Source organism: Sphaerodactylus townsendi, linkage group LG08 (genome assembly GCF_021028975.2).
Source record: "Sphaerodactylus townsendi isolate TG3544 linkage group LG08, MPM_Stown_v2.3, whole genome shotgun sequence".
NCBI lineage: Eukaryota > Metazoa > Chordata > Lepidosauria > Squamata > Sphaerodactylidae > Sphaerodactylus > Sphaerodactylus townsendi.
In genome coordinates, this window is record NC_059432.1 from 1,697,703 (window position 1) to 1,720,615 (window position 22,913).

The following is a 22,913-nucleotide window of genomic DNA, read 5'->3' on the forward strand; positions in this document are numbered from 1 at the left end:
GGCCTATCTTTGCGGCCATTGATTCCACCCCCCACCACCACCCCTTTTCCCCCTACTGATTGCCAGGGGTACCCAGGCTATTGTCCCATATATGACAATGGGATGGGAAAACTAGATGAACTATCTTGACTGGGGATTTTTACAAGCAGGCAGTAACTTCCCACATTGGTTGGTGTGGAGGAGGCATCTGACTGCAGAGGTGCCCAGAGAAAAGCTGAGTCTGCCATCACTGACGTAGGGGTATAGATTTTTAGGGAGGGAGGGTTCAGGGGGTGGGGGCCCACACCCCCTGGGGGTGTGGCCACACCCTCCCCAGCCCTGCCCCGACCTCCCGAGTGCTTATAAAAAGCAGCTCTCCCAGGCCAGGGATGGCAGAGACTGCCTCCTCCCCTGCCCACCCACTCCCCACCCACTGGCATGGCTCCCCAGGCAGCAGCCCGTCAGTCCCTTCCTGCCCCCCCCTTCCGGGCAGAGGTGTAGCATTAGGAAAATGGAGCCTGGTGCAAAATCTGGAGTTTTGTGGGGCCCCCACATGGGCAGCCACTGTGATGCTTTAGAATCCCCAAACAGCATCACTTTCAATGGTGTTTAAACTTGGGAGCCCAAGATTCTCCTTTAAATCCAATTCCTTTGAAGGGAGAAAATGGTGGGGTCCCCAGTGCTTAAAGAACTAACATTACTGGAAAGTGATGCTGTTTTGGGGGTGAATCTCCCCCACCCTGAAACAGCAGGGAAACTCTGGAAACCTCAGATTCTCCCTTTAAATCCATGCCGGAGAGGGAGCGATTTAAAAAGAGGGAGAATCACCAAGAGGGAAATTTGGAGGGTGCCTGCTGTCAGGGGTGAGGTAGTTAAAGCTAGCAGCACCAAACTTCAGGGTATCCTCCAGGAGACTCTCCTTCTGATTACCTCCAGGTTTGAGATGAAGTTTGGTTCATAGGGGTCCAAAGTTATGGACACCTCAAAAGGGTAGCCCCATCTCCTATTAGCTCCCATTGAAAACAATGGGGATGGGGCACCCCTTTGGCGGGACTCCCATAACTTTGGACCCCCCCCGAACCAAACCTCACCAAACCTGGGTGGTATCATCAGGAGAATCTCCCGCTAAAATCCCCTGAAATCAGGTGCTGCTAGTCTAAAAGCTGCACCCCTGCAAGCCAAAAAAATACAAAAGAAACCACACAAACGGTTGGGCAGAGCTTCCAGATGTGTAATGGGGGGTAGGTGAATTGAACTCGAGGGGGAACCCCCCCGTTACCTATGTCCTTGTCTGCATCATCAAAAAATAGCAGAGTTTCATGAAGCTGCTGTGGTGCTTTCAAGGGGATGTTTGCTCCATCATCCAGGGACTGAGAAGATTACATTTTCTAGCCAAGGAGGCTGCAGAAAGAAGTAGAAATGGCGGGGGGTGGGGGTGGGGACAAAAATATTTGTCACAAACTTGACTTATTTACCCAAAACAATTCACTTTGGGCCATAAACCACTACTGCATCTGAGACACGAAACTGCTTTGCCACAATGCAATCACACAATGACACATGCAGTCAAGTCAGCCAGAGGGCTTAATTCAAGTGCCAAAGTGTTCACAGTACCCCGAGCTTGTTCCACGCATGGGGCCAAGGAGTCTGAGAGGTAAAGTTAGGGCCAGAGATTTTTATGCCTCCTCCTCCACAACTGTCTTACTGTCTCCAATCCATTTTGTTGTTTTTGTTACCCAAGAACTAAAACAAAATTAAGAGCCAAAGCAAAGGGAATTGAAGGGGTGCGGTGGGGAGGAGCAGGCCCCTGTGCCCCCTAAATGTATCTATTTTATTCATTGGATTTCTTGGCCCACTCCCCTGTTGCAACAGGCTTAGAGCCGACTTGCAGAACCTTCTCTTCATAAAAACCAGTAAAATAACCAAAATAAGTCAGGACACCCTAAGACAGTGGTGGCGAACCTATGCTGCACTGGTGCCAGAGGTGCTGCACTCTCAGAGCCCTCTCTGCAGGCATGTGAGCACAGGTTAAAGTTCGCCGTGTGGGGAGGGCGGAAAATCGTCCCCCCACCCACACATTTAGGAATTTGGCCTGGGCCGCTGGGCATGACATGTAGGTAACCCTGTTAAGGGCTGTTAAACCCCATTGATTTTCACAAAGTGGGAAGAACTAAAGAAGCACCAATCCTTTACCTGGGAGTAAGCTTGAAGTTTGCTGGCAGCAATGGGGCTTGCTTCCCTAAACCCTCCTGAGAGTGAGGGATTCATCCCATTGAGAAGAGTTACCCGGTTGCTTCAAAGCAAAGCCACTGACTATTACCAAGCTTACTCCCAAGTAACGCGCACCTTGGAGCCAACCATTTTTTCTAAACTAAAACCTCAGTATTCAGGTTAAATTACCGCGGTTGGCACTTTGCAATAAAGCCAAGTGGGTTTTGGGTTGCAGTTTGGGCACTTGGTCTCGTAAAAGCGTTCACGCTTATCACGTCTCTAAGATGCTATTCAGCAAAGCATGGAACTATTTCTCCAAACTCTGGCACGCTTTCCTAAATGCCTATAAACGAAAACAACCAAAAGAGGGAAACTTTTGGTGACCACTTCTGGCCCCCTTCATGCTGGTAATTACTGATCATTGATCACTGACCCATAATTGTATGTTTTTAATGTTCAGCATTCACGATCGTGAAGTGATAATGTGCAGGGAACAGCTTCTAGAGATGTCCTCTTTGGAAAACTCTTTTCCCCGGAAAGCTTCAGTGTTAAATTTGAATATTGTGTATATTACTCTAGGTTCTGGAAATTTCTCATTTTATTTTATTGTTTTCACTTCATTTTATTTGTTTATTGATGAAATTTATGTCCTGCCTCTCTGCCCAGTTTTTTTGCCACCAAGATGGATAATGACTAAAAGCAAGTCGTTATAAGACCACACTAGACAGGAGAAAGGGGTCACTAAGGGAACAAAAAATTGGAATAAGAAGTCTTCAACAGGAGGACAAGCAGATATCCATGAAGAGGAGACTGTTCTTGTGTCTTTTTTCCAGTCACTTTTGTCCTACCATAATATGATTACAGGTACCACAGCCCTCAGTTTAGGCATTTTACCTTCTAGGGCAGCGATGGTGAACCTTTTCGAGATCGAAAGTGCCCAAACTGCAACCCAAAAATCCACTTATTTATCGCGAAAGTGCCAACACGGCAATTTAACCTGAATACTGAGGTTTTAGTTTTTTAAAAACCGGTTGGCTCTGAGATGCATGCGTTACTCAGGAGTTAGCTTGGTGGTAGTCAGTGGGCTTTAACATTTTAACAGGGGTTTCACTTTGGCATTGCTTCCCCAAAACTTCGGTCCTTAGGGTTTTAATTGCCATTAATCGTGAGCTCTAGCGGCCCAGGCCAGCCTAGATGTGTGGGAGGGCACTCTGCCTATGCAGCCCACTGTTCTAGGGAGAGTTCAGACTTGATTTGTGTGTTGAACATGTGCAGCCACTTGGATTGTATGCGTGGCTGTGGAGGGTTCGTTTCTGCATCTGTTCACAGGTATGTACGTACGTAAACAAATCTTTAAAAAAGAGAAGCATTTCCAGGCTTAAGGTGCAAAAAAGCAACCCAAATTGCTTCCTAGGGGCTCCAGTCGCTTTCTGGAAGACATGCATGCAAATGAGAGGAAGGAAAAGGGGCTCATTTATAATGACCGCAACTTGTTATAAATATGCTGTGTAGAATTCGTGTCGTGTGGACAAATACTTAATTAGCAGAGTTAATGCAATAATGAGGCAGAGACCAGTTGTTTTTTACTGAAATAAAAGCTTACTTACTACAGGGAAGGGAAACTTGCAAGACAAAAACACAAATATCTTCTTTACTAGCTAGTACTCAACAGCCAGCTTTGCTGCTTTTGTGGGACTCTTATTATGCATGGGCTTACTACCATGGATAGAGTGAACTGAACTGACCACGTGCAGAATGCAACACAAAGAAGATATATCTAAAGCTTACGTGCAGACCTGCATGTAGCCCGCCCAACCAATAGGTATGAATTACCTGGTCACTGACTTCTGACCTCACTAACTAATTAGCATGCCACAATTAACTCCCTTCATTACTGGATTGTGTTATCATGCTCAAGCCAACTTCTATCAATTCTAATGAGCTCTAGTATAAAGGGTCAGTAGTTTCCCATGTCTTTGAGACATGATCAAGCAGAATCCCATTTCCTTTCTACGCTTATTCAGTAACCGCCTCATGACAAGATTCATATCCACAAGCATCCAAGGATTTTATGTGCAAATACTTCTGATTAAAACCGCGGGACTCTTTTTTTTTTATTTCTGTGTCATGGTTCATCTGGGAAAAAAAAGGGTGCTAAAGCAAAAAATCTTTTTGGGTGACACTTGGCTGAAGGATGAGACTGTCACCCTTTCCTGCTGTAGGTAAGAGTAATTACTGCCTGCAAACGCTTCAGACACACTTGACATTGCATTGCGCTCCGTCTCCCGTCTGAGGCAAACGCTTTTGAGGCGCCAAGGCTGGGCTAATGGGTTTCCTAGGGCGTTTTCGCACACACTGTTTGTTGCAGATCTGGCATGTGAGGTTGGGGGGGGGGGGGTGGGGGGGGGGGGGTGGGGGGGGGGGGGGGTGGGGGGGAGTGGGGGGGGGAGGGTGAAAGGGTGGGGGTGGGGGGGGGGGGTATGGGGGGGGGGGGGGGTGGGGGGGGGGGGGGGTGTGGGGGGGGGGGGGAGGGGGGGGGGGGGGGTGGGGGGGGGGGGGGGTGGGGGGGGGGGGGGGTGGGGGGGGGGGGGGGTGGGGGGGGGGGGGGGTGGGGGGGGGGGGGGGTGGGGGGGGGGGGGGGTGGGGGGGGGGGGGGGTGGGGGGGGGGGGGGGTGGGGGGGGGGGGGGGGGGGGGGGGGGGGGGGTGGGGGGGGGGGGGGGTGGGGTGGTGGGGGGGTGGGGGGGGGGGGGGGTGGGGGGGGGGGGGGGGGGGGGGGGGGGGGGGTGGGGCTGGCAAGGACTGATGGGAATTGTAGTCCATAACATCTGGAGTGCCAAAGGTTCGCCACCACGGCCCTAGAGGTTTACCTGCTCTCTTGATGTTTAAGTAGCAGGTTAAACCATTTTTGTTTCCTTAGCTTGAATTTCATTCCTCTTTTAAATTGGTTACTTTAATAATCTTTACAGTTAGCGTTTCCGGCATTCTTTGTGTTACAGTAAACCTGGCCTGCTTTTTGTTGCCCGGTGGTCTCTGTTAATGTGCTATTGGTTATTTGGCTGCCAGCTTGGTATGGCTGTTATTGTTGACTGGGTTGGGTTTGACTGTTTTCGTTTTACCTTTGCTATTTGCTGCTTATTGATTTGTGGACACTGGGGTGGATAACAGTGGTAACTTCTACTCATGGAAGCCACTTCAGTTAGCTGAGTGGATCTTCTCTGCCTCTTCTGCCTTGCTGCTGCTTACTGATTGGTCTGAAATGCTACTTTTGGAAAATTAGGGATTCCCCCATCCAGTGGTGGGATCCAAAAATTTTAGTGACAGGTTCCCATGGGGGTGGGATTCAAACTGTGTCATAGCACCAATGGGGCTGGGCCGGGCATGATGGGGGTGGGGCTGGACATTCCAGGGGCGGGGCATTCCTGGGTGGGGCTGTGGCAAGGACGCAGCCGCTGTGCCAGTCCTTGGGCGGGAAACAAATGCACGCAGGCGCAGGCTGTCACGCACGCCGGTGCACCTCCTGCTAGACTGCTTCAAGTTCTGCGCGCTACTGCTGAGAGGAGGGGCGTAACTAAGGCAAAAATCACGTGGCAAAATCACCAATTAGTAACCCCCTCTCGGCACACACAAATAATTAGTAACTTACTCTCGGGAACCTGTGAGAACCTTCTGGATCCCACCTCTGCCCCCATCCCAGAAAAGCATCAGGGAATCAGCTAAAACTGCCTCCTTTGCATGAGAAGAAATTACAATCAGAATGGCTTCCTTGCGTTCCCTGAGTGAAAAAGCAACCCGATGAATCGTGTCCCAAATGCATCGGATGAAAAGGGAGATACCAGTTCCAGGCAAATAATGTTGCTGTTGTGGGTGCAGAGTGGTTGGTGTTGTTAGAACTATCCTCCCCCCCACCCTGGAAAGTTTTAGAAAGTTAATGATGAAGCAAAACGTTTGTATTGCTGCCAAGTGATGTTTCCTCAGCTGAATGTCATCAAAAACGAGGAGGAAATAAAAGACGCCGTTCCATCAGCAACATTAACCTTGGCTTTGCACCCACGAACACGCATTCCTTGTCCCCTTTTTTCCCCCTCGAAACATCCTCCTTCGCCATAAAATGGATGCTATAAAACCTACAGGATGTTCTACTCGGCTGCATCAGTGTTGCTCTTGGCCTCTTGCATTTTCCTTTTTTCTTTGCTGGTCTTAATTTGGGAGCTAAAGTTTATATTGTTAGTTTTGCATCAGCACCAATTTGAAATGGAGGGGGAACATCTGGTTTGGTTTTAAACTGTCAATCCAAAATGGAAACCGGGCCACATCTGAATAGCAGTCACAAATCACGGCCAACTGCGCACGTATCTGCCCTCGGGGGTGTCTGTGTTTTCATTTAAAAATACAGGCACCCCTATGGAGGAACCATGGAATGAAATAGAATCGGGCACAGTTCAGTAGTAGAATGTGAAGAAATCTGGTATTGTGGCCTCGGAAGTAGACTTAGGCAATCTGACCCCCACAAAGGAGAGGACGGATTCCTTCTGTCTTTTCTGCCAGGTCAGTTCCACTGATGGAAAAGACAGAGGGCGGGGCCGTTTGGGCCTCTTCGGCTTCTTCACCCAAATAGTTATCAAACCAACTTTCTTGGTACTGGGAAGGACTACAAGGGAAAGGAGGTGGAGTTGCTGACTTCTAGGCAGATCTGGAATTACCAGGTTTTAAAAGGGGCTTGGACAGATTTATGGAGGAGAAGTCGATCTCTGGCTACCAATCTTGATCCTCCTTGATCTGAGATTGCAAATGCCTTAGGGAGCAGCAGTGGCGTAGGAGGTTAAGAGCTCGTGTATCTAATCTGGAGGATCCGGGTTTGATTCCCAGCTCTGCCGCCTGAGCTGTGGAGGCTTATCTGGGGAATTCAGATTAGCCTGGGCACTCCCACACATGCCAGCTGGGTGACCTTGGGCTAGTCACAGCTTCTCGGAGCTCTCTCAGCCCCACCTACCTCACAGGGTGTTTGTTGTGGGGGTGGGAGGGCAAGGAGATTGTAAGCCCCTTTGAGTCTCCTGCAGGAGAGAAAGGGGGGATATAAATCCAAACTCCTCCTCCTCCTCCTCCTCCTCCTCCTCCTCCTCCTCTTCTTCTTCTTCTTCTTCTTCTTCTTCTTCTTCTTCTTCTTCTTCTTCTTTAGCAGACACATCCTGCCTGTGAGCTCCCAAAGGCACCTGGTGGGCCACTGCGAGTAGCAGAGAGCTGGACTGGATGGACTCTGGTCTGATCCAGCTGGCTTGTTCTTATGTTCTTATGTTCTTACCACTGCTTCCAGATGACAGGGATCAGTTCCCTTGGAAAACATGGCTACTTCATAAGGCAGACACTCTGGCATTATGCTCCACTGAGATTCCTCCCCTCCCTTAACCCCCCTTTTCAGGTTTCACCCCCAAAGTCTCCTAGGAAAAGAGGACACAGGAAAGATCTGTTATCTTTGTGTTCACAGATCAAAAAAGCCAAGCCAGAAATTGGGGTGCAAAATGTTTACTCACGTATATTGTCTGACCCATAGCCAACTTGCATAGTATTCTGATGCAATCTCGTTAATTGTGTGTTCTCTGATTGGATAGGCCTTGTAATCAGGGGATGCAACCCAGATTTTTTTGGGCAAAATGTTTATTCATGTATATTGCCTGACTGTCAGGGGGATACGGATCTGAGTAAACAAAATATACTCTTGAAACAATGTAACCACCAGATATAACCAATGAATGCCTCTGTGATATGTGTAACCAGCCTGCTATATGTCACCATTGCCATCTGTGCATTCTTTCCTTGACCTATGCTTTATGGCTTTGCATGCTTTGTAGCAAACTAGACATCCCCTGCATCTCCTGTCCTGTCAGAAAAGAGTTACAACTGTTATCTTGTTGTGCGCAGAAGAGCAGGTGGCTCCTTTGCTATCTGTTGCTGACCCTGGGGCAGCCTTAGGGCGTTTCCTCACTTACCTCAACCAAAGGTTGCTGCGCGCAACTCCCAGCGTGCGCCATTTCTGGCGTGTGCCCAGGCTTCCCCATGACCCTGCGCCGTTTCAAAAGGTGCCAGGAATGCCACACGCTGAGGGGGCGAGACAGTGGCAGCGTTGGGGCGGCTGCGTTGTTGCCGCCCCTGTAGTGGGGAGTGCCGGGGGACCCCACGCTACTTGAGGAGAGTAGCGTGGGGCTTAAGGTAAGTGGGGAAAGGCCCTTAGATTCAGAGGCTGCCTCTGGAAGTTGGGAGAGGGGATTTGTTAGGGGATATATGGGTCTGTCAATGCCAGTTTCTTTAGAACTAGCTTTGCCAAGTATGGTGCTTGCTCTGATGTCCGTCTGGATGTCCGTCTGCCTCCAGCCTCCCCCGACTGAGACTGTCATGGGGAGAGAAGAAGAGAGACCAAGGGAGGGAATGGCAACCAGCCCCCCCAGCCCCAGCTGGGGAACAGGCAAACCACGCTGCACCGATGACCACCAGCTGGGAAAAGGGCCAGCCCAAACAGGCCCCAGACGTCGCGCAGGGAAGGACCACCCCAAGGTCGCAGTGGGTGCTGTGTGGATGGATCCCAAACCAAGCATGGGCCTGCTCAGCCACGTTCCTGCCCAGCACTAATTGGCCGGGAGGCTGCAGAAGGCCGTGCCCAGCCTGGCACACCCTGGAGAGGGGGCAGAGTGATGGTGCAGCTGGCCAGTGCCCAGGCCGGATGGGAGGAGAGCAAGGCTGAAGAGGCAGAAGAAAGACAGGAGCTATCTGGGAGAGGGGAGGGAGATAAGAGGAGGAGGAAAGAGGAAGACGGGGAGAGTGGGGTGCATGAGGAAAAGGAGGGGAAGGAGGGAGACATGAATAGGAGGGACAGAGTGGAAGAGGTGGGGGAGAGAGAGGCTGGCCCAGATAGGGCCAGTGCAGTAGGAGGGAGACATGGGGAAGAGGGGCAAGTAGGGCCGGACATGGGGACAGCTGAATAGGATACGTGGGCTACACCACTCTCATAACACCGAGAGCAAGACGGGTGGGCCTGCGCCCATGCAGGGGAAGGAGGGTCGGTTTTAGCCCCAGGAGGCAAGGCCAGGATGGTCGGGCTTGACAGTTCTTGAATACTTCATCAATAAATGCTGTAATTCAGTGATGGCGAACCTTTTCGAGACCGAGTGCTCAAACTGCAACCCAAAACCCACTTATTTATCGCAAAATGCCAACATGGCAATTTAACCTGAATACTGGGGTTTTAGTTTAGAAAAAACAGTTGGCTCCGAGGCCTGCGTTACTCGGGAGTAAGCTTGGTGGTAGTCGGTGGCTTTGCTTTGAAGCAACCGTGCAACTCTTCCAACGGGTGAGTCATGATCCTAGGAGGGTTTACTCAGAAGCAAGCCCCATTGCCAGCAACTGAGCTTACTCCCAGGTAAAGGATCGCGCTCTAGTTCATCGCATGAAAATCAGTGGGGTTTAACAGCGCTTAACAGGGTTACCTACACTGCTTCCCCAAAACTAGGTCTTAGGTTTAATGCTAATAATCGAGCCCAGTGGCCCAGGAGGAGGGGGCACTCTGTTTGCGCATGCCCACAGAGAGGGCTCTGAGTGCTACCTCTGGCACCCGTGCCATAGGTTTGCCACCACTGCTGTAGATTGATACTTCAGAGTCTGTTTTTTGGTTAAAGGTTCTGAAATCTAACACTGACTCACATAGCCAACTTGTGTAACATTCTGATGCCATCCCATTCACCGTGTGCTCCCTGACTGTATATGCCATGTAGTCAAAAGCTCCAACACAGGTTGTTGGTTTTTTTGCAAATAATTATTCGTGTATGTTGCCTGACTCACATAACTCACTTGCATAACATTTGGATGCTATCTCATTCACTGTGTGTTCCCTGATTAGATATCCTATGTAACAAATTCTGCAAAGCATCAGTGTCATTAGAGAAGCTGCAATATGTACATATTTGTGTTGCCGTAGTCTTGCAGACAGCCCCCTAAAAACATAAACAAAAAAGGAAAAATGGCATGTGCATGGGATTGGTGTTCTCAACAAACTTTAGTCATCTAGACACAGTGTGTAACAGACTTCTCTCTGTGATACACCTCTGAAGATTCCAGCCACAGATGCACGCGAAACATTAGGAACAAAATCCACCAGACTATGGCCCCACAGCCCGGAAAACCTCCCAGAACCAGTTTATTCATTTACTGCAGTGGCATAGGAGGTTCCGAGCTCGTGTATCTAATCTGGAGGAACCGAGTTTGATTCCCAGCTCTGCCGCCTGAGCTGTGGAGGCTTATCTAGGGAATTCAGATTAGCCTGGGCACTCCCACACACGCCAGCTGGGTGACCTTGGGCTAGTCACAGCTTCTCAGAGCTCTCTCAGCCCCGCCCACCTCACAGGGTGTTTGTTGTGAGGGGGGAAGGGCAAGAAGATTGTCAGCCCCTTTGAGTCTCCTGCAGGAGAGAAAGGGGGGATATAAATCCAAACTCTTCTTCTTCTTCTTTGTGCAATGAAATGGCAAATGGATGAGCTGCAAGAAAAAGAAATCTCTGTGGGGAATCTCCACGGAGAATCTCCTGCAGCCTACAGCATGGTGGGCACAATCGTGAAACTGTCAAGAGCTTGATGCAGCAGACAGGAAAAAACGATCCGTTTTGGCTGGCAACGCTTGTGTCCTCCCGTGCTGCGGGAACACGAAATCCCAAAGTGGATCTCTTTTTATAACGTCCTAAAGATGTTATGTTTATGCTGTGCAGAATCTGCCTTAGAGATGTAGAACCCCTAGATGTAGCTAACCCCTCCCCCCCAAATGTCCAGACATGCTGAATCGCTTTTTCTCCAACAATAGCAGTCTTTTTGTGGCGACATTTACCACCTGCATCCACAGGGGTGTTCAGGCTGGACACCTCTGCTGTAAGTCATGAAGATCGCTAAGCGTTTTACTCGCAATAACTCTCAAACACGCCGTGTAAGAGGAGAGGCTCTTCTCTGTGAATTGCACGCCTTGATAGCTTCTGGAAGTGGGCCCTTCCTTTGTGCTCTGTAGAAACCAGAGATGGTTCAGCAACTTACGTTCCTTGATGCTGAACAGCTGTCAAGTGTCCCACCCCCCCCCTTTCTGGATGAAATGAAAAACATTTTGGGGGAGAAGAAGGTGCTATCTAGAATATTAAAGCCTCCTCCTCCTCCTCCTCCTCCTCCCCCCCCCCCCGGCCTGGTCTCCCGCCCCAGCATTGGAGAATGAGGGGCACAGCCTTGCATTCTGTTAAAAGAACCTTGTCGAGGAAGAACTGCGGCTAGGGGCGTTTTCGCACACACTTTTTGTTCCAGAATAAAAGCGAACCGCATTGATTCCTTGCCTTTTTAATGTAGTTTCGTCGCTCGATGGCATTTGCACATGGCCCTGTAGTCACGCATCTTCCCCTTGCTTCGCGAGTCCCGTGTTTTTGCATCTCACAGGAATGCGGTGCAAACGACGAATCTGATTGGCTTGCGCGCAGTCCTTGGGCGGTCCGGGGGTGGGCTAAACGTTCCTTGCGTCACCCGTGAGGGCGTTGCCTCGTTGTCACGTGAGGACGTGACGTGGGTGGGTGAAACCCCTGATTGGCCGCCGTTAGCTCGATACATCTCGCGTTGATTGAGACGTGATCTCGTCGCCATTTCATATCGTAGCCTCGAGTTCTCGCGTTACCAAGGAGTCGAGGTACTGCTACCTGGTTAGTAGGTTGCCCTCACTAGTTGTGCCTCGCTTTTGCTACAGAACTGCTTTGTGGGCATAATATCTGATGGAAAGCCATCAGGTCGCAATGCCTCCGGACACAGAGGAGACAGAGCTGCTTCTTCTGGTTGTGACGCTTCTGTGCCACTGGACGAGGGTCGTGTCTGCCGCACAAGCCTTCATGCACGCCACGGATGTGCATGATAGTTTGCCGCAGGCTTCTGCACTTTCGCCGGTCAGTGGGCGCAGGGCGCGTGGGTCTCGCCGTTGGGTTGCCTTGGCCGCCGCCCCCACGCCGCGCCGCTTCTGGGTGTACCCGCACCGTAGCAGGGACTGGTGGTATAACTGCGTGTGGTCATCATGGAACGATGAGGAATGGCTCAAGAACTTCCGCATGAGCAGAGGAACGTTCCAGAGGATCGTTGACAGCCTAGCACCAGCATTGAGGCGCCAAGACACACGCATGCGGGCGGCGTTGCCCGTGGAGATGCGAGTGGGGATGGCCATTTGGTATCTGGCCAGTCCCAACTCCTTCAGGGAGGTGCGGCAGCAGTTTGGAGTGGGCACCACCACCGCTTTCGAGGCTGTCCATGAATTCTGTGAAGCCGTGAAGAACATCCTGTTCAAGAGGGTTGTCCGGTTTGCGGATCCAGTGGAGAAGGTAGGCTGACAGCGGGTTTGATAGTGCTACCAGTCGTGCACACTCTCACTTTTTGGGTGCGTGTCTCTTGGGTCTGGTGGCCCTGAGGTACAGTTTCGAATTTTCTGGAGTTTGATTACACAGAGTCCAGGCAGTGGGGGACACATGTTCCCCTTTCTTTATTTTATTCGGAAATGGACGGGGGGAGGCGACTCCCGTGGTGGGTAGGCTTCAACAACGTCATCGGGATGCGTCTTTGCGCCGTTCCGAACCCAGAGCGGACCGTCCAGGAATTGTGGGTATGCATATCTAATTTTGGAAGAAAAAGGGAGCTGTGGGGTGCGCTCAGGTCAGAGAGGGCAAAAATGTTGAACATCCTGGGGCCAGTTTTTGGGAGGAAGGGCTGGGGAAGGTTCCACCCAGGGGCAGATATCCTCACCGTGATCGCAGGGGTTGAGGCAGATATGGCGTTACGAATTTGTTTTCGCATTTGAGTATCTTGGGTAAATGGCGCCCACCGACACCACTCCTTAAGGGGCGGTTTCGGCTAAGCGCCTGGCATTGCACACTGTATTGATACAGCTGCCAGGCACTGGGCAACCACAACCCAGGCAGGTTTATGGGTGAATTTGGTGCGGCAGCATCTTTTTAAACTGGGGCCTGTCCTGGCAGTGCTGCGGTACCAGGACGGGCCCAGATTTTAATCCAGGGAGGGCCATTCAGCCAATTGGCCCTCCCGCCTTTTCTGTATTAAAAATAGAGAAGAGAGGAAATGAAGAAAATTCAGAGCAGGATCTCTGATGAGGAGAGTAGCGCCCATGGCAAGGGGCATGCCTGCAGAATCGTCCCATAGCGCACTCATGTGCCTCACCCTGCCGCTGTTCAGAGACACAGAGCAATGGCGCCATGACACTAACTGTCTGTTTTTCCCAAACAACCTCCAGGTTATGCGCGGATTTGCCAACATAGGCTTCCCACAGTGCGTCGGAGCAATTGATGGGTGCCACATACAGATTCTAAACCCATCGGACGCCCCTGCGGACTACATCAACAGGAAGAGGGTGGCCTCCATTGTTCTTATGGCTGTTTGCGATGACAAAGGACGCTTCTTTGAGGTGGACATTGGTCACCCCGGTAGAAGCCACGACGCGCACATTTTCAGGGGTTGCCATTTCACACAGGCCATGGACAGGGGTGCCTTCTTCCCAGTTAACCCTGTATTGTCCATTCAATGGCGCGGCTGTCCCAATCGCTGATTTTAATGGATGGCGCATTCTCCATGCGGAGGTGGCTTGTAAAGCCATACCTTCATCCACTAAATGCGACAGAGCGCCTGCGTAATAACAGAAGAATGAGCAGGGCCAGATGTGTTGTGGAGCCGCTGCCTTTGGGCGATTAAAGTTGAGGGTGGAAGTGCCTGTGGCACAAGTTGCCCATAAGGGTGGGAGAGGGTTAACTCCTTGGTTGCCACTTGTGTTGTTCTGGCTACAACCTATGCCAAGCGGAAAATCAGGACTCTCCGGAGAGTGAATGTCGGGCTGACCCCCTGCTAACTCAGAAGGAAGAGCAGCAGCCCATCATAATTGACAAGGGAGAGAGGTCATAATCTAAGGAACAGCATCAGGCAAGGGGGAAGGCTGCCGAGGAATGCCCTGGCCACCTACCTCTACTGCAACCGCCCTGTGCGGCAGGTAGTCTCCTCCGGCTCATGTCTTGTACCATTGGTGTGTGTGCTAATGTGCAAAAAATTTTTTTTTATTTTCCGTGAATAAAAGTTTTAATTGATAACCTAAACCTACACGCTTCAAGTGTCTCTCAATTCTACTAGCTGATCTCCCTTCCACTTCACAATAATTTTTTGAGTATAGCATCCAGGTGGTGAACCACCTTTCAATTGCTAAAGGAATTGTCTCATGAGTTGATTAGTAAGGTGCACGGTGCGCTACCTTTGGGAGGCGTGAAAAAAAGATGCGGTGGTTTGTATCGGGGGGGGGGGGGGAATCACTCCTGGAATTCAATGGTCCCTGGGCAAGCTCCAAGATGGGGTCATGACAGCCCCTCGACCTATAAACGCTAAAATTGTATTATTATGAGGTATGTGTGGGAACAGTGAGGCCTTAAGTGTGGACTGTGCACTGGAAGTTCATAGGACACCGCTGTGACTCCTCTGTTGCGGCAACGCATGGATGCTTGTTTGCTGGGGAGCACTCTAACAGCAGTTTTACAGCCTGTGCTTGGAGGCATGAGGGACAGGAAGTTCCGGGGTTAAACATGCAACGCCACGCCGCTTTCCCAAGTTAGCTCACTAGGGCTGCCTCCTTCCATAGGCGCTTGTGCGGGCTCATTGGCCCATCCCCCTCTCGCACTTCTATCACCCTCAGTAACAGCGAGCACTTAAGGGTCGAGCATGTCGCCCTCTCGGGGTGTGAACTGGTCGGAAGAGGAGGTGGAGGCGATGATACCGTCTGTGATCAGCAGGGTATGGCGCCTAACCTGGTGGGTAGCCGGAAGGTTCCCAACAGGTAAATATACTCCGGCCTCTGCAAGGCCATGGCAAGGAGGGGACATTACCGGTGAGCCCTACTCAGATTCAAAACAAGTGGAAAGCGCTCAAAAAAGCGTTATACTTAAAGCTGAGATGCCTGGCGTGGAGAACCAAGCGCCGCTGGGAGGCCAAAGCACTACTCCCTCATGCGCCGAGGCTTGGCTAAAGGCTGGTGGTCCCGAGCAGACATCGGAAATGAAGGGGGGTGAGTTTGGTAATTTTCCAATAAAAGCATGCTCTTGCAAAGTGACAAACCAGCTTCTGGTTTCAAATGCACCTGCTAGCTTTAATCTGTGCACCACTGCGAACCAACCAATCAGTGAGGACGTTGTGAGTTTATTTGAAGGAGTGTGACTTCTACTTTAGTGTTACAGAGCACTCTGCGGCAATGGGTCTGCTTGAGCACAACGATTAGAGGTGTGACTGTGTGAACGAGCAAATTGCAGGTAGCAATGAGCACTGTGCAGCGGTGGATTTTGAGGTTAACAGCCAGAGCCAGACCACTCCCTGGCCGTGGTGCATACCCCCCCCCCAACGCGTGCGGCTGGTGATGTGAAACCTTACCTTGTCAATTCAGGTTCTCATGAACAAGCCCAAATGTAATTGCTGTGTTTACTTTGGCCAGCCCTAGCATTTAAAGGCTGTGTCTGATCCAACCACGCCAAGTGCAGTCTTCTGAGGGTGGGCAAGTGAGAGGGGAATGTGATGCCCTTTGAGCATGCTGCAGTAGAGGAAGGGGGCCGGAGGGCACACTCTTTCTCCTCTTCCCTTACCACTTCCCTAGTCATGCAAATTAAAGCGGGCATGTGAGCACCGTTTATCTCCCCTCCCGCACATGCATGCTCTCAGTCTGGCCTTATGGTCTAGCTGCAAAGCGCATTTAAATCATGGTGGGAGCGCATTGTGACGTGAGTGTTTCAGGCCACTCTGCCTCTCCCGTTGCTTGCATTGCCGCAAAGTTTACCCATCAACGTGCAGAAAGGTTACACTCTTTAACCAACAGCGGACGCTTTGAAGAGCGCACCATATTCCCGGCCCCACCTTGAGAAACTTGATGTGTGGAGTCTAAGGCAAACTTTAAGAACTACAAACTTGAGAAAGTTAAGACATAGGGGAACTTGCATTCAGTTTGCCACGCCTACCCTTGTCTGATGGGAGCCCCACATGCTGGCCTCCTGTTCAATGACAGCAGGGGCTCTGTTGAATGTGGGAGAGAGCGCAATTTTAAAAATTAGATGTATGTGGCTATCTGGAGCTTAAAGCCATGCATCCCCCTATTCCCTTCAGGAGCAGCTTCGCCCACCACCAAAACCAAGGAGGAGAGGAGCGAGGGGGCCACCCAGGTGCAGTGCAGTGAAGATGAGGGTAAGCCTACCCAGAGTGCCATGTTCTTTGGGAAGGGTGTTGCCGCTGGATGCCAACGTTGCCCATGTTACTGAGAGTTGTGTCATGCATCTTCAAATGCTAACTGGCTCTGCAATCTCTCCATGTTTGCAAGGAATGTCTAGGGACACAGAGGGGGCTCTAACCACGGCAGGGCGCTCTGCAACAGAAACCACGACACGTGCAGTTGGCACTCAGACAGAGCCATCGCTGGATGCCAACTGTGAGCATGGAAAACTGGGCCGGGGGGGGGGGGTTGTTTTAAGCGGGTTGCGGCAGCAGAATTTTCTGCATGGAGCGGGATGGCTTGCGGTACTGAAGAGCTCTGAAGGGGGGGGGGGGGGACACAAGCAGCAGGAACCAGACCCCGCGCCTTGCATCATCTAAATTTTTCACTGTGTTATATCTTCCACACTCTTCAGACAGGGATCTGGAGCGCAGGCTGGCTGTGGTTGAGAAGTGGATGAACAGGAGGAAGGGGGCCGCCAGGAGGCTCCTGGCAAAGCGGAGGGCTGCAGAGAAGGCAGGCAAACCACATGGCGCGGCATCCAGCGAAACAAGCACCAAACTTCCCTAACCCATCTCCCGCGGCCCTCAGTTGTCTTAGCTGTAAATGCATTGCTTAAATCACACAATAAAGGCAATTGCAATTTTCACAAATGCTTGTGCATATGGTTTATTATCGCTTGCTGGTTACATCTCTGCAAAGCAGAGGATTGTCTGCTTTCCATGACCTTCCTCTCCTGGCAACCAACCTGAGAGGACAGGCATGTATAACGTTTTATAAAACATAAAACAAATTAAACTCTGATGCTTAAACGCACATCACTAGCCTATGCAAAAGCAGGGGGGGGGTCCTGCCGTGGTGGTGGCAGACAGAGAAAACAGGGGTGGGTGGGTCGCTTGCTGGTTACATCTCTGCAAAGCAGAGGATTGTCTGCTTTCCATGACCATCCTCTCCTGGCAACCTACCACAGAGGGCAGGCACGTGTAGCCCTTTTTAAAATATTAAACCAATTAACCTTTGATGCTTAAACGCACATCACTAGCCTATGTAAAAGCGGGGGGGGGGGGTTCTGCCGTGGTGGTGGCAGACAGAGAAAACAAGGGTGGGTGGGTCGCTTGCTGGTTACATCTCTGCAAAGCAGAGGATTGTCTGCTTTCCATGACCATCCTCTCCTGGCAACCTACCACAGAGGCCAGGGACGTGTAGCCCTTTTTAAAATATTAAACCAACTAACCTCTGATGCTTAAACGCACATCAATAGCCTATGTAAAAGCAGGGGGGGGGGCTTGCCCGTGGTGGTGGCAGACAGAGAAATAACAGGGTGGGGAGGGTCCTCACAGGTCCATTCTTGCTTTGGGCTTCCTCAAGCGTTTGTGCATTGGCTGTGATTCTTGGCAAGCCACCTGAGTGCAGCACAGCTCAGAGGTCTCCCCAACCATCATCAGGTCCTCCACCTGTGATGGAAGGGGCGCCGTGGCGCCCACACAGGACTCCAAGTCGGTGTCCTCAGCCAGAGTGGGATAAGTCACCTCTGCCGCATCTCCAATGAGATTTGCAGCCGGGCCAGCAATTTCACAAGTGGGCAGGCACTGCTGAAACGCTGGGGCAGGCAAGGTTTGTGATGCGACCGCAGGAGCAGAGGCGCCCAATGAACCCCCAGCACCCCTGCCACCCGAGGAGCCCATGCGCTGCAGCAAAGCCGTCACAAGGGTCTGCATTATGTCATTCCCCCTGTCGATGGCCAGCCTCAGCGATGACAGCTCCCTGTTTTGCTCTGCGCGGCTCTGCATGAATGACGCCACCTCCCTTTCCCGCCTATCCTCGAAGCGCCTCCTCTCCATTGCCTCGACCTCTCCCTGCTCCACCATGGCCTTCGCAAAGTCAGCGAGCACTCCAACACGTCGCACACGCCGCCTGTCAGCAGTCATTCTCCGCTCTGGTGAAGTCAGTTCCATCATGGGCAGGGGTGTGGAGCCTGTAAGAGGACATCGTTGTTGAAAGAAGCAAAATTAATAGCCAGGTGATGGAAGGAACTTTTATGAATCCACTGTCATCTACCCTAGGCTCGCATGGAGGGAGACACACTTTCTTGTTGAGCACATGAGCAGATCTGCATAGGCATCCCAGGGTTTGCAGATAAGCTGAATCAGAACCCCTAGCATTCACATTGAGAATCAAGCAGTGAGAGCTCAGTGGGCACGAGTAATGAGCAGCTCACTTTTGCGGCATGCTGTCTTCTCTTGTCGTGCAATGGAGTGGTTGTCCTATGCTCTCAGAGTGCCTACCACAAAAATCGCTGGTGTGGGGTTGGGGTTTGTGTTTCAACGCACCTTCATTTGCACCAGAACTCCCAGCAATAGGATGGTCAAGGACATCATTCATGTCACCAGAGGTGTCTGCAAAGAGAGCTGCCATGAAGGAGAAAGAACATGAGGCCGCACTCATCACTTTTCTTCCTTTTGGACAAGCACTAACGCATTGCGCTGTGAGTGCTGAGCGCTGCAGGGTATTTGGCCGCACAATCGTTCAGCAGCACACCACCCTGGCAGGGCGCAGACACGCAGCACTAACATGCAATGGCTAAGAGGCATCCTGTTGTGGTCACCTCACATGCCCGCCAAGCCTGTGAGGGACCATTGCTCCCTGCATCGCTCTCCTGGCAGGAAACCATTGAATGTGCACTGTTGTTTTGGGGCAAATTCCATCAAGAACAGCTGTGCCCCTTAACCCGTCCCCACTTTTGGCGCACGCACTGTGATGGAGGGATGTCGTGGGAACACCACAAAGCATGGCCTTACACCAGCAGGCTAAACAGCCAATGAACTCACCACTCATCTGCGACATAGGGATCTGCGTGGCATCGTCCTCTGGAGAATTGCTGATTTCTGAGGTGGAAACTGTTGGCGAAAAGCGTACAAGTTCAGTAGCTGCGTGCAGAACCGTTGACCAAAGAGGAGAGAGGGGAGAATTGAGGATTCACCCTGTAGTCCACTGCACTGTGCAACAACAGCGACAGCGGGAATGCAAGCATTTCCCCCCCCCCCCCCCCCCCTGTGTGGGGGGGGGGGGGGGGGGGGGGGGGGGGGGGGGGGGGGGGGGGGGTGGGGGGGGGGGGGGGTGGGGGGGGGGGGGGGTGGGGGGGGGGGGGGGTGGGGGGGGGGGGGGGTGGGGGGGGGGGGGGGTGGGGGGGGGGGGGGGTGGGGGGGGGGGGGGGTGGGGGGGGGGGGGGGTGGGGGGGGGGGGGGGTGGGGGGGGGGGGGGGTGGGGGGGGGGGGGGGTGGGGGGGGGGGGGGGTGGGGGGGGGGGGGGGTGGGGGGGGGGGGGGGTGGGGGGGGGGGGGGGTGGGGGGGGGGGGGGGTGGGGGGGGGGGGGGGTGGGGGGGGGGGGGGGTGGGGGGGGGGGGGGGTGGGGGGGGGGGGGGGTGGGGGGGGGGGGGGGTGGGGGGGGGGGGGGGTGGGGGGGGGGGGGGGTGGGGGGGGGGGGGGGTGGGGGGGGGGGGGGGTGGGGGGGGGGGGGGGTGGGGGGGGGGGGGGGTGGGGGGGGGGGGGGGTGGGGGGGGGGGGGGGTGGGGGGGGGGGGGGGTGGGGGGGGGGGGGGGTGGGGGGGGGGGGGGGTGGGGGGGGGGGGGGGTGGGGGGGGGGGGGGGTGGGGGGGGGGGGGGGTGGGGGGGGGGGGGGGTGGGGGGGGGGGGGGGTGGGGGGGGGGGGGGGTGGGGGGGGGGGGGGGTGGGGGGGGGGGGGGGTGGGGGGGGGGGGGGGTGGGGGGGGGGGGGGGTGGGGGGGGGGGGGGGTGGGGGGGGGGGGGGGTGGGGGGGGGGGGGGGTGGGGGGGGGGGGGGGTGGGGGGGGGGGGGGGTGGGGGGGGGGGGGGGTGGGGGGGGGGGGGGGTGGGGGGGGGGGGGGGTGGGGGGGGGGGGGGGTGGGGGGGGGGGGGGGTGGGGGGGGGGGGGGGTGGGGGGGGGGGGGGGTGGGGGGGGGGGGGGGTGGGGGGGGGGGGGGGTGGGGGGGGGGGGGGGTGGGGGGGGGGGGGGGTGGGGGGGGGGGGGGGTGGGGGGGGGGGGGGGTGGGGGGGGGGGGGGGTGGGGGGGGGGGGGGGTGGGGGGGGGGGGGGGTGGGGGGGGGGGGGGGTGGGGGGGGGGGGGGGTGGGGGGGGGGGGGGGTGGGGGGGGGGGGGGGTGGGGGGGGGGGGGGGTGGGGGGGGGGGGGGGTGGGGGGGGGGGGGGGTGGGGGGGGGGGGGGGTGGGGGGGGGGGGGGGTGGGGGGGGGGGGGGGTGGGGGGGGGGGGGGGTGGGGGGGGGGGGGGGTGGGGGGGGGGGGGGGTGGGGGGGGGGGGGGGTGGGGGGGGGGGGGGGTGGGGGGGGGGGGGGGTGGGGGGGGGGGGGGGTGGGGGGGGGGGGGGGTGGGGGGGGGGGGGGGTGGGGGGGGGGGGGGGTGGGGGGGGGGGGGGGTGGGGGGGGGGGGGGGTGGGGGGGGGGGGGGGTGGGGGGGGGGGGGGGTGGGGGGGGGGGGGGGTGGGGGGGGGGGGGGGTGGGGGGGGGGGGGGGTGGGGGGGGGGGGGGGTGGGGGGGGGGGGGGGTGGGGGGGGGGGGGGGTGGGGGGGGGGGGGGGTGGGGGGGGGGGGGGGTGGGGGGGGGGGGGGGTGGGGGGGGGGGGGGGTGGGGGGGGGGGGGGGTGGGGGGGGGGGGGGGTGGGGGGGGGGGGGGGTGGGGGGGGGGGGGGGTGGGGGGGGGGGGGGGTGGGGGGGGGGGGGGGTGGGGGGGGGGGGGGGTGGGGGGGGGGGGGGGTGGGGGGGGGGGGGGGTGGGGGGGGGGGGGGGTGGGGGGGGGGGGGGGTGGGGGGGGGGGGGGGTGGGGGGGGGGGGGGGTGGGGGGGGGGGGGGGTGGGGGGGGGGGGGGGTGGGGGGGGGGGGGGGTGGGGGGGGGGGGGGGTGGGGGGGGGGGGGGGTGGGGGGGGGGGGGGGTGGGGGGGGGGGGGGGTGGGGGGGGGGGGGGGTGGGGGGGGGGGGGGGTGGGGGGGGGGGGGGGTGGGGGGGGGGGGGGGTGGGGGGGGGGGGGGGTGGGGGGGGGGGGGGGTGGGGGGGGGGGGGGGTGGGGGGGGGGGGGGGTGGGGGGGGGGGGGGGTGGGGGGGGGGGGGGGTGGGGGGGGGGGGGGGTGGGGGGGGGGGGGGGTGGGGGGGGGGGGGGGTGGGGGGGGGGGGGGGTGGGGGGGGGGGGGGGTGGGGGGGGGGGGGGGTGGGGGGGGGGGGGGGTGGGGGGGGGGGGGGGTGGGGGGGGGGGGGGGTGGGGGGGGGGGGGGGTGGGGGGGGGGGGGGGTGGGGGGGGGGGGGGGTGGGGGGGGGGGGGGGTGGGGGGGGGGGGGGGTGGGGGGGGGGGGGGGTGGGGGGGGGGGGGGGTGGGGGGGGGGGGGGGTGGGGGGGGGGGGGGGTGGGGGGGGGGGGGGGTGGGGGGGGGGGGGGGTGGGGGGGGGGGGGGGTGGGGGGGGGGGGGGGTGGGGGGGGGGGGGGGTGGGGGGGGGGGGGGGTGGGGGGGGGGGGGGGTGGGGGGGGGGGGGGGTGGGGGGGGGGGGGGGTGGGGGGGGGGGGGGGTGGGGGGGGGGGGGGGTGGGGGGGGGGGGGGGTGGGGGGGGGGGGGGGTGGGGGGGGGGGGGGGTGGGGGGGGGGGGGGGTGGGGGGGGGGGGGGGTGGGGGGGGGGGGGGGTGGGGGGGGGGGGGGGTGGGGGGGGGGGGGGGTGGGGGGGGGGGGGGGTGGGGGGGGGGGGGGGTGGGGGGGGGGGGGGGTGGGGGGGGGGGGGGGTGGGGGGGGGGGGGGGTGGGGGGGGGGGGGGGTGGGGGGGGGGGGGGGTGGGGGGGGGGGGGGGTGGGGGGGGGGGGGGGTGGGGGGGGGGGGGGGTGGGGGGGGGGGGGGGTGGGGGGGGGGGGGGGTGGGGGGGGGGGGGGGTGGGGGGGGGGGGGGGTGGGGGGGGGGGGGGGTGGGGGGGGGGGGGGGTGGGGGGGGGGGGGGGTGGGGGGGGGGGGGGGTGGGGGGGGGGGGGGGTGGGGGGGGGGGGGGGTGGGGGGGGGGGGGGGTGGGGGGGGGGGGGGGTGGGGGGGGGGGGGGGTGGGGGGGGGGGGGGGTGGGGGGGGGGGGGGGTGGGGGGGGGGGGGGGTGGGGGGGGGGGGGGGTGGGGGGGGGGGGGGGTGGGGGGGGGGGGGGGTGGGGGGGGGGGGGGGTGGGGGGGGGGGGGGGTGGGGGGGGGGGGGGGTGGGGGGGGGGGGGGGTGGGGGGGGGGGGGGGTGGGGGGGGGGGGGGGTGGGGGGGGGGGGGGGTGGGGGGGGGGGGGGGTGGGGGGGGGGGGGGGTGGGGGGGGGGGGGGGTGGGGGGGGGGGGGGGTGGGGGGGGGGGGGGGTGGGGGGGGGGGGGGGTGGGGGGGGGGGGGGGTGGGGGGGGGGGGGGGTGGGGGGGG

General features: G+C 57.6%; 2 protein-coding genes across 4 annotated transcripts; one reads left to right on the top strand and one right to left on the bottom strand.

Moving 5' to 3' along the window:
• Positions 1–11,850: 11,850 nt before the first annotated feature.
• LOC125437820 (putative nuclease HARBI1) lies at positions 11,851–16,080 on the top strand. The gene is made up of 5 exons (XM_048505827.1): positions 11,851–12,560; positions 13,484–13,733; positions 14,042–14,138; positions 14,921–15,061; positions 16,044–16,080. The coding sequence occupies exons 1-5, from the start codon at positions 11,967–11,969 to the stop codon at positions 16,078–16,080; spliced, it is 1,119 nt and encodes a 372-aa protein (XP_048361784.1). The 5' UTR covers positions 11,851–11,966.
• A 1,036-nt stretch (positions 16,081–17,116) lies between these two features.
• LOC125438147 lies at positions 17,117–19,480 on the bottom strand. 3 transcript variants are annotated; one of them, XM_048506374.1, is made up of 3 exons: positions 19,303–19,480; positions 18,805–18,870; positions 17,117–18,449 (listed from the first exon to the last, which is right to left on the bottom strand). In XM_048506374.1, the coding sequence occupies exons 1-3, from the start codon at positions 19,316–19,318 to the stop codon at positions 17,809–17,811; spliced, it is 723 nt and encodes a 240-aa protein (XP_048362331.1). In that variant the 5' UTR covers positions 19,319–19,480; the 3' UTR covers positions 17,117–17,808. The 3 variants fall into 3 exon arrangements, with proteins under 3 accessions (XP_048362331.1, XP_048362330.1, XP_048362329.1); XM_048506373.1 differs by having other exon boundaries at positions 18,805–18,882; XM_048506372.1 differs by having other exon boundaries at positions 18,805–19,480.
• Positions 19,481–22,913: the final 3,433 nt, after the last annotated feature.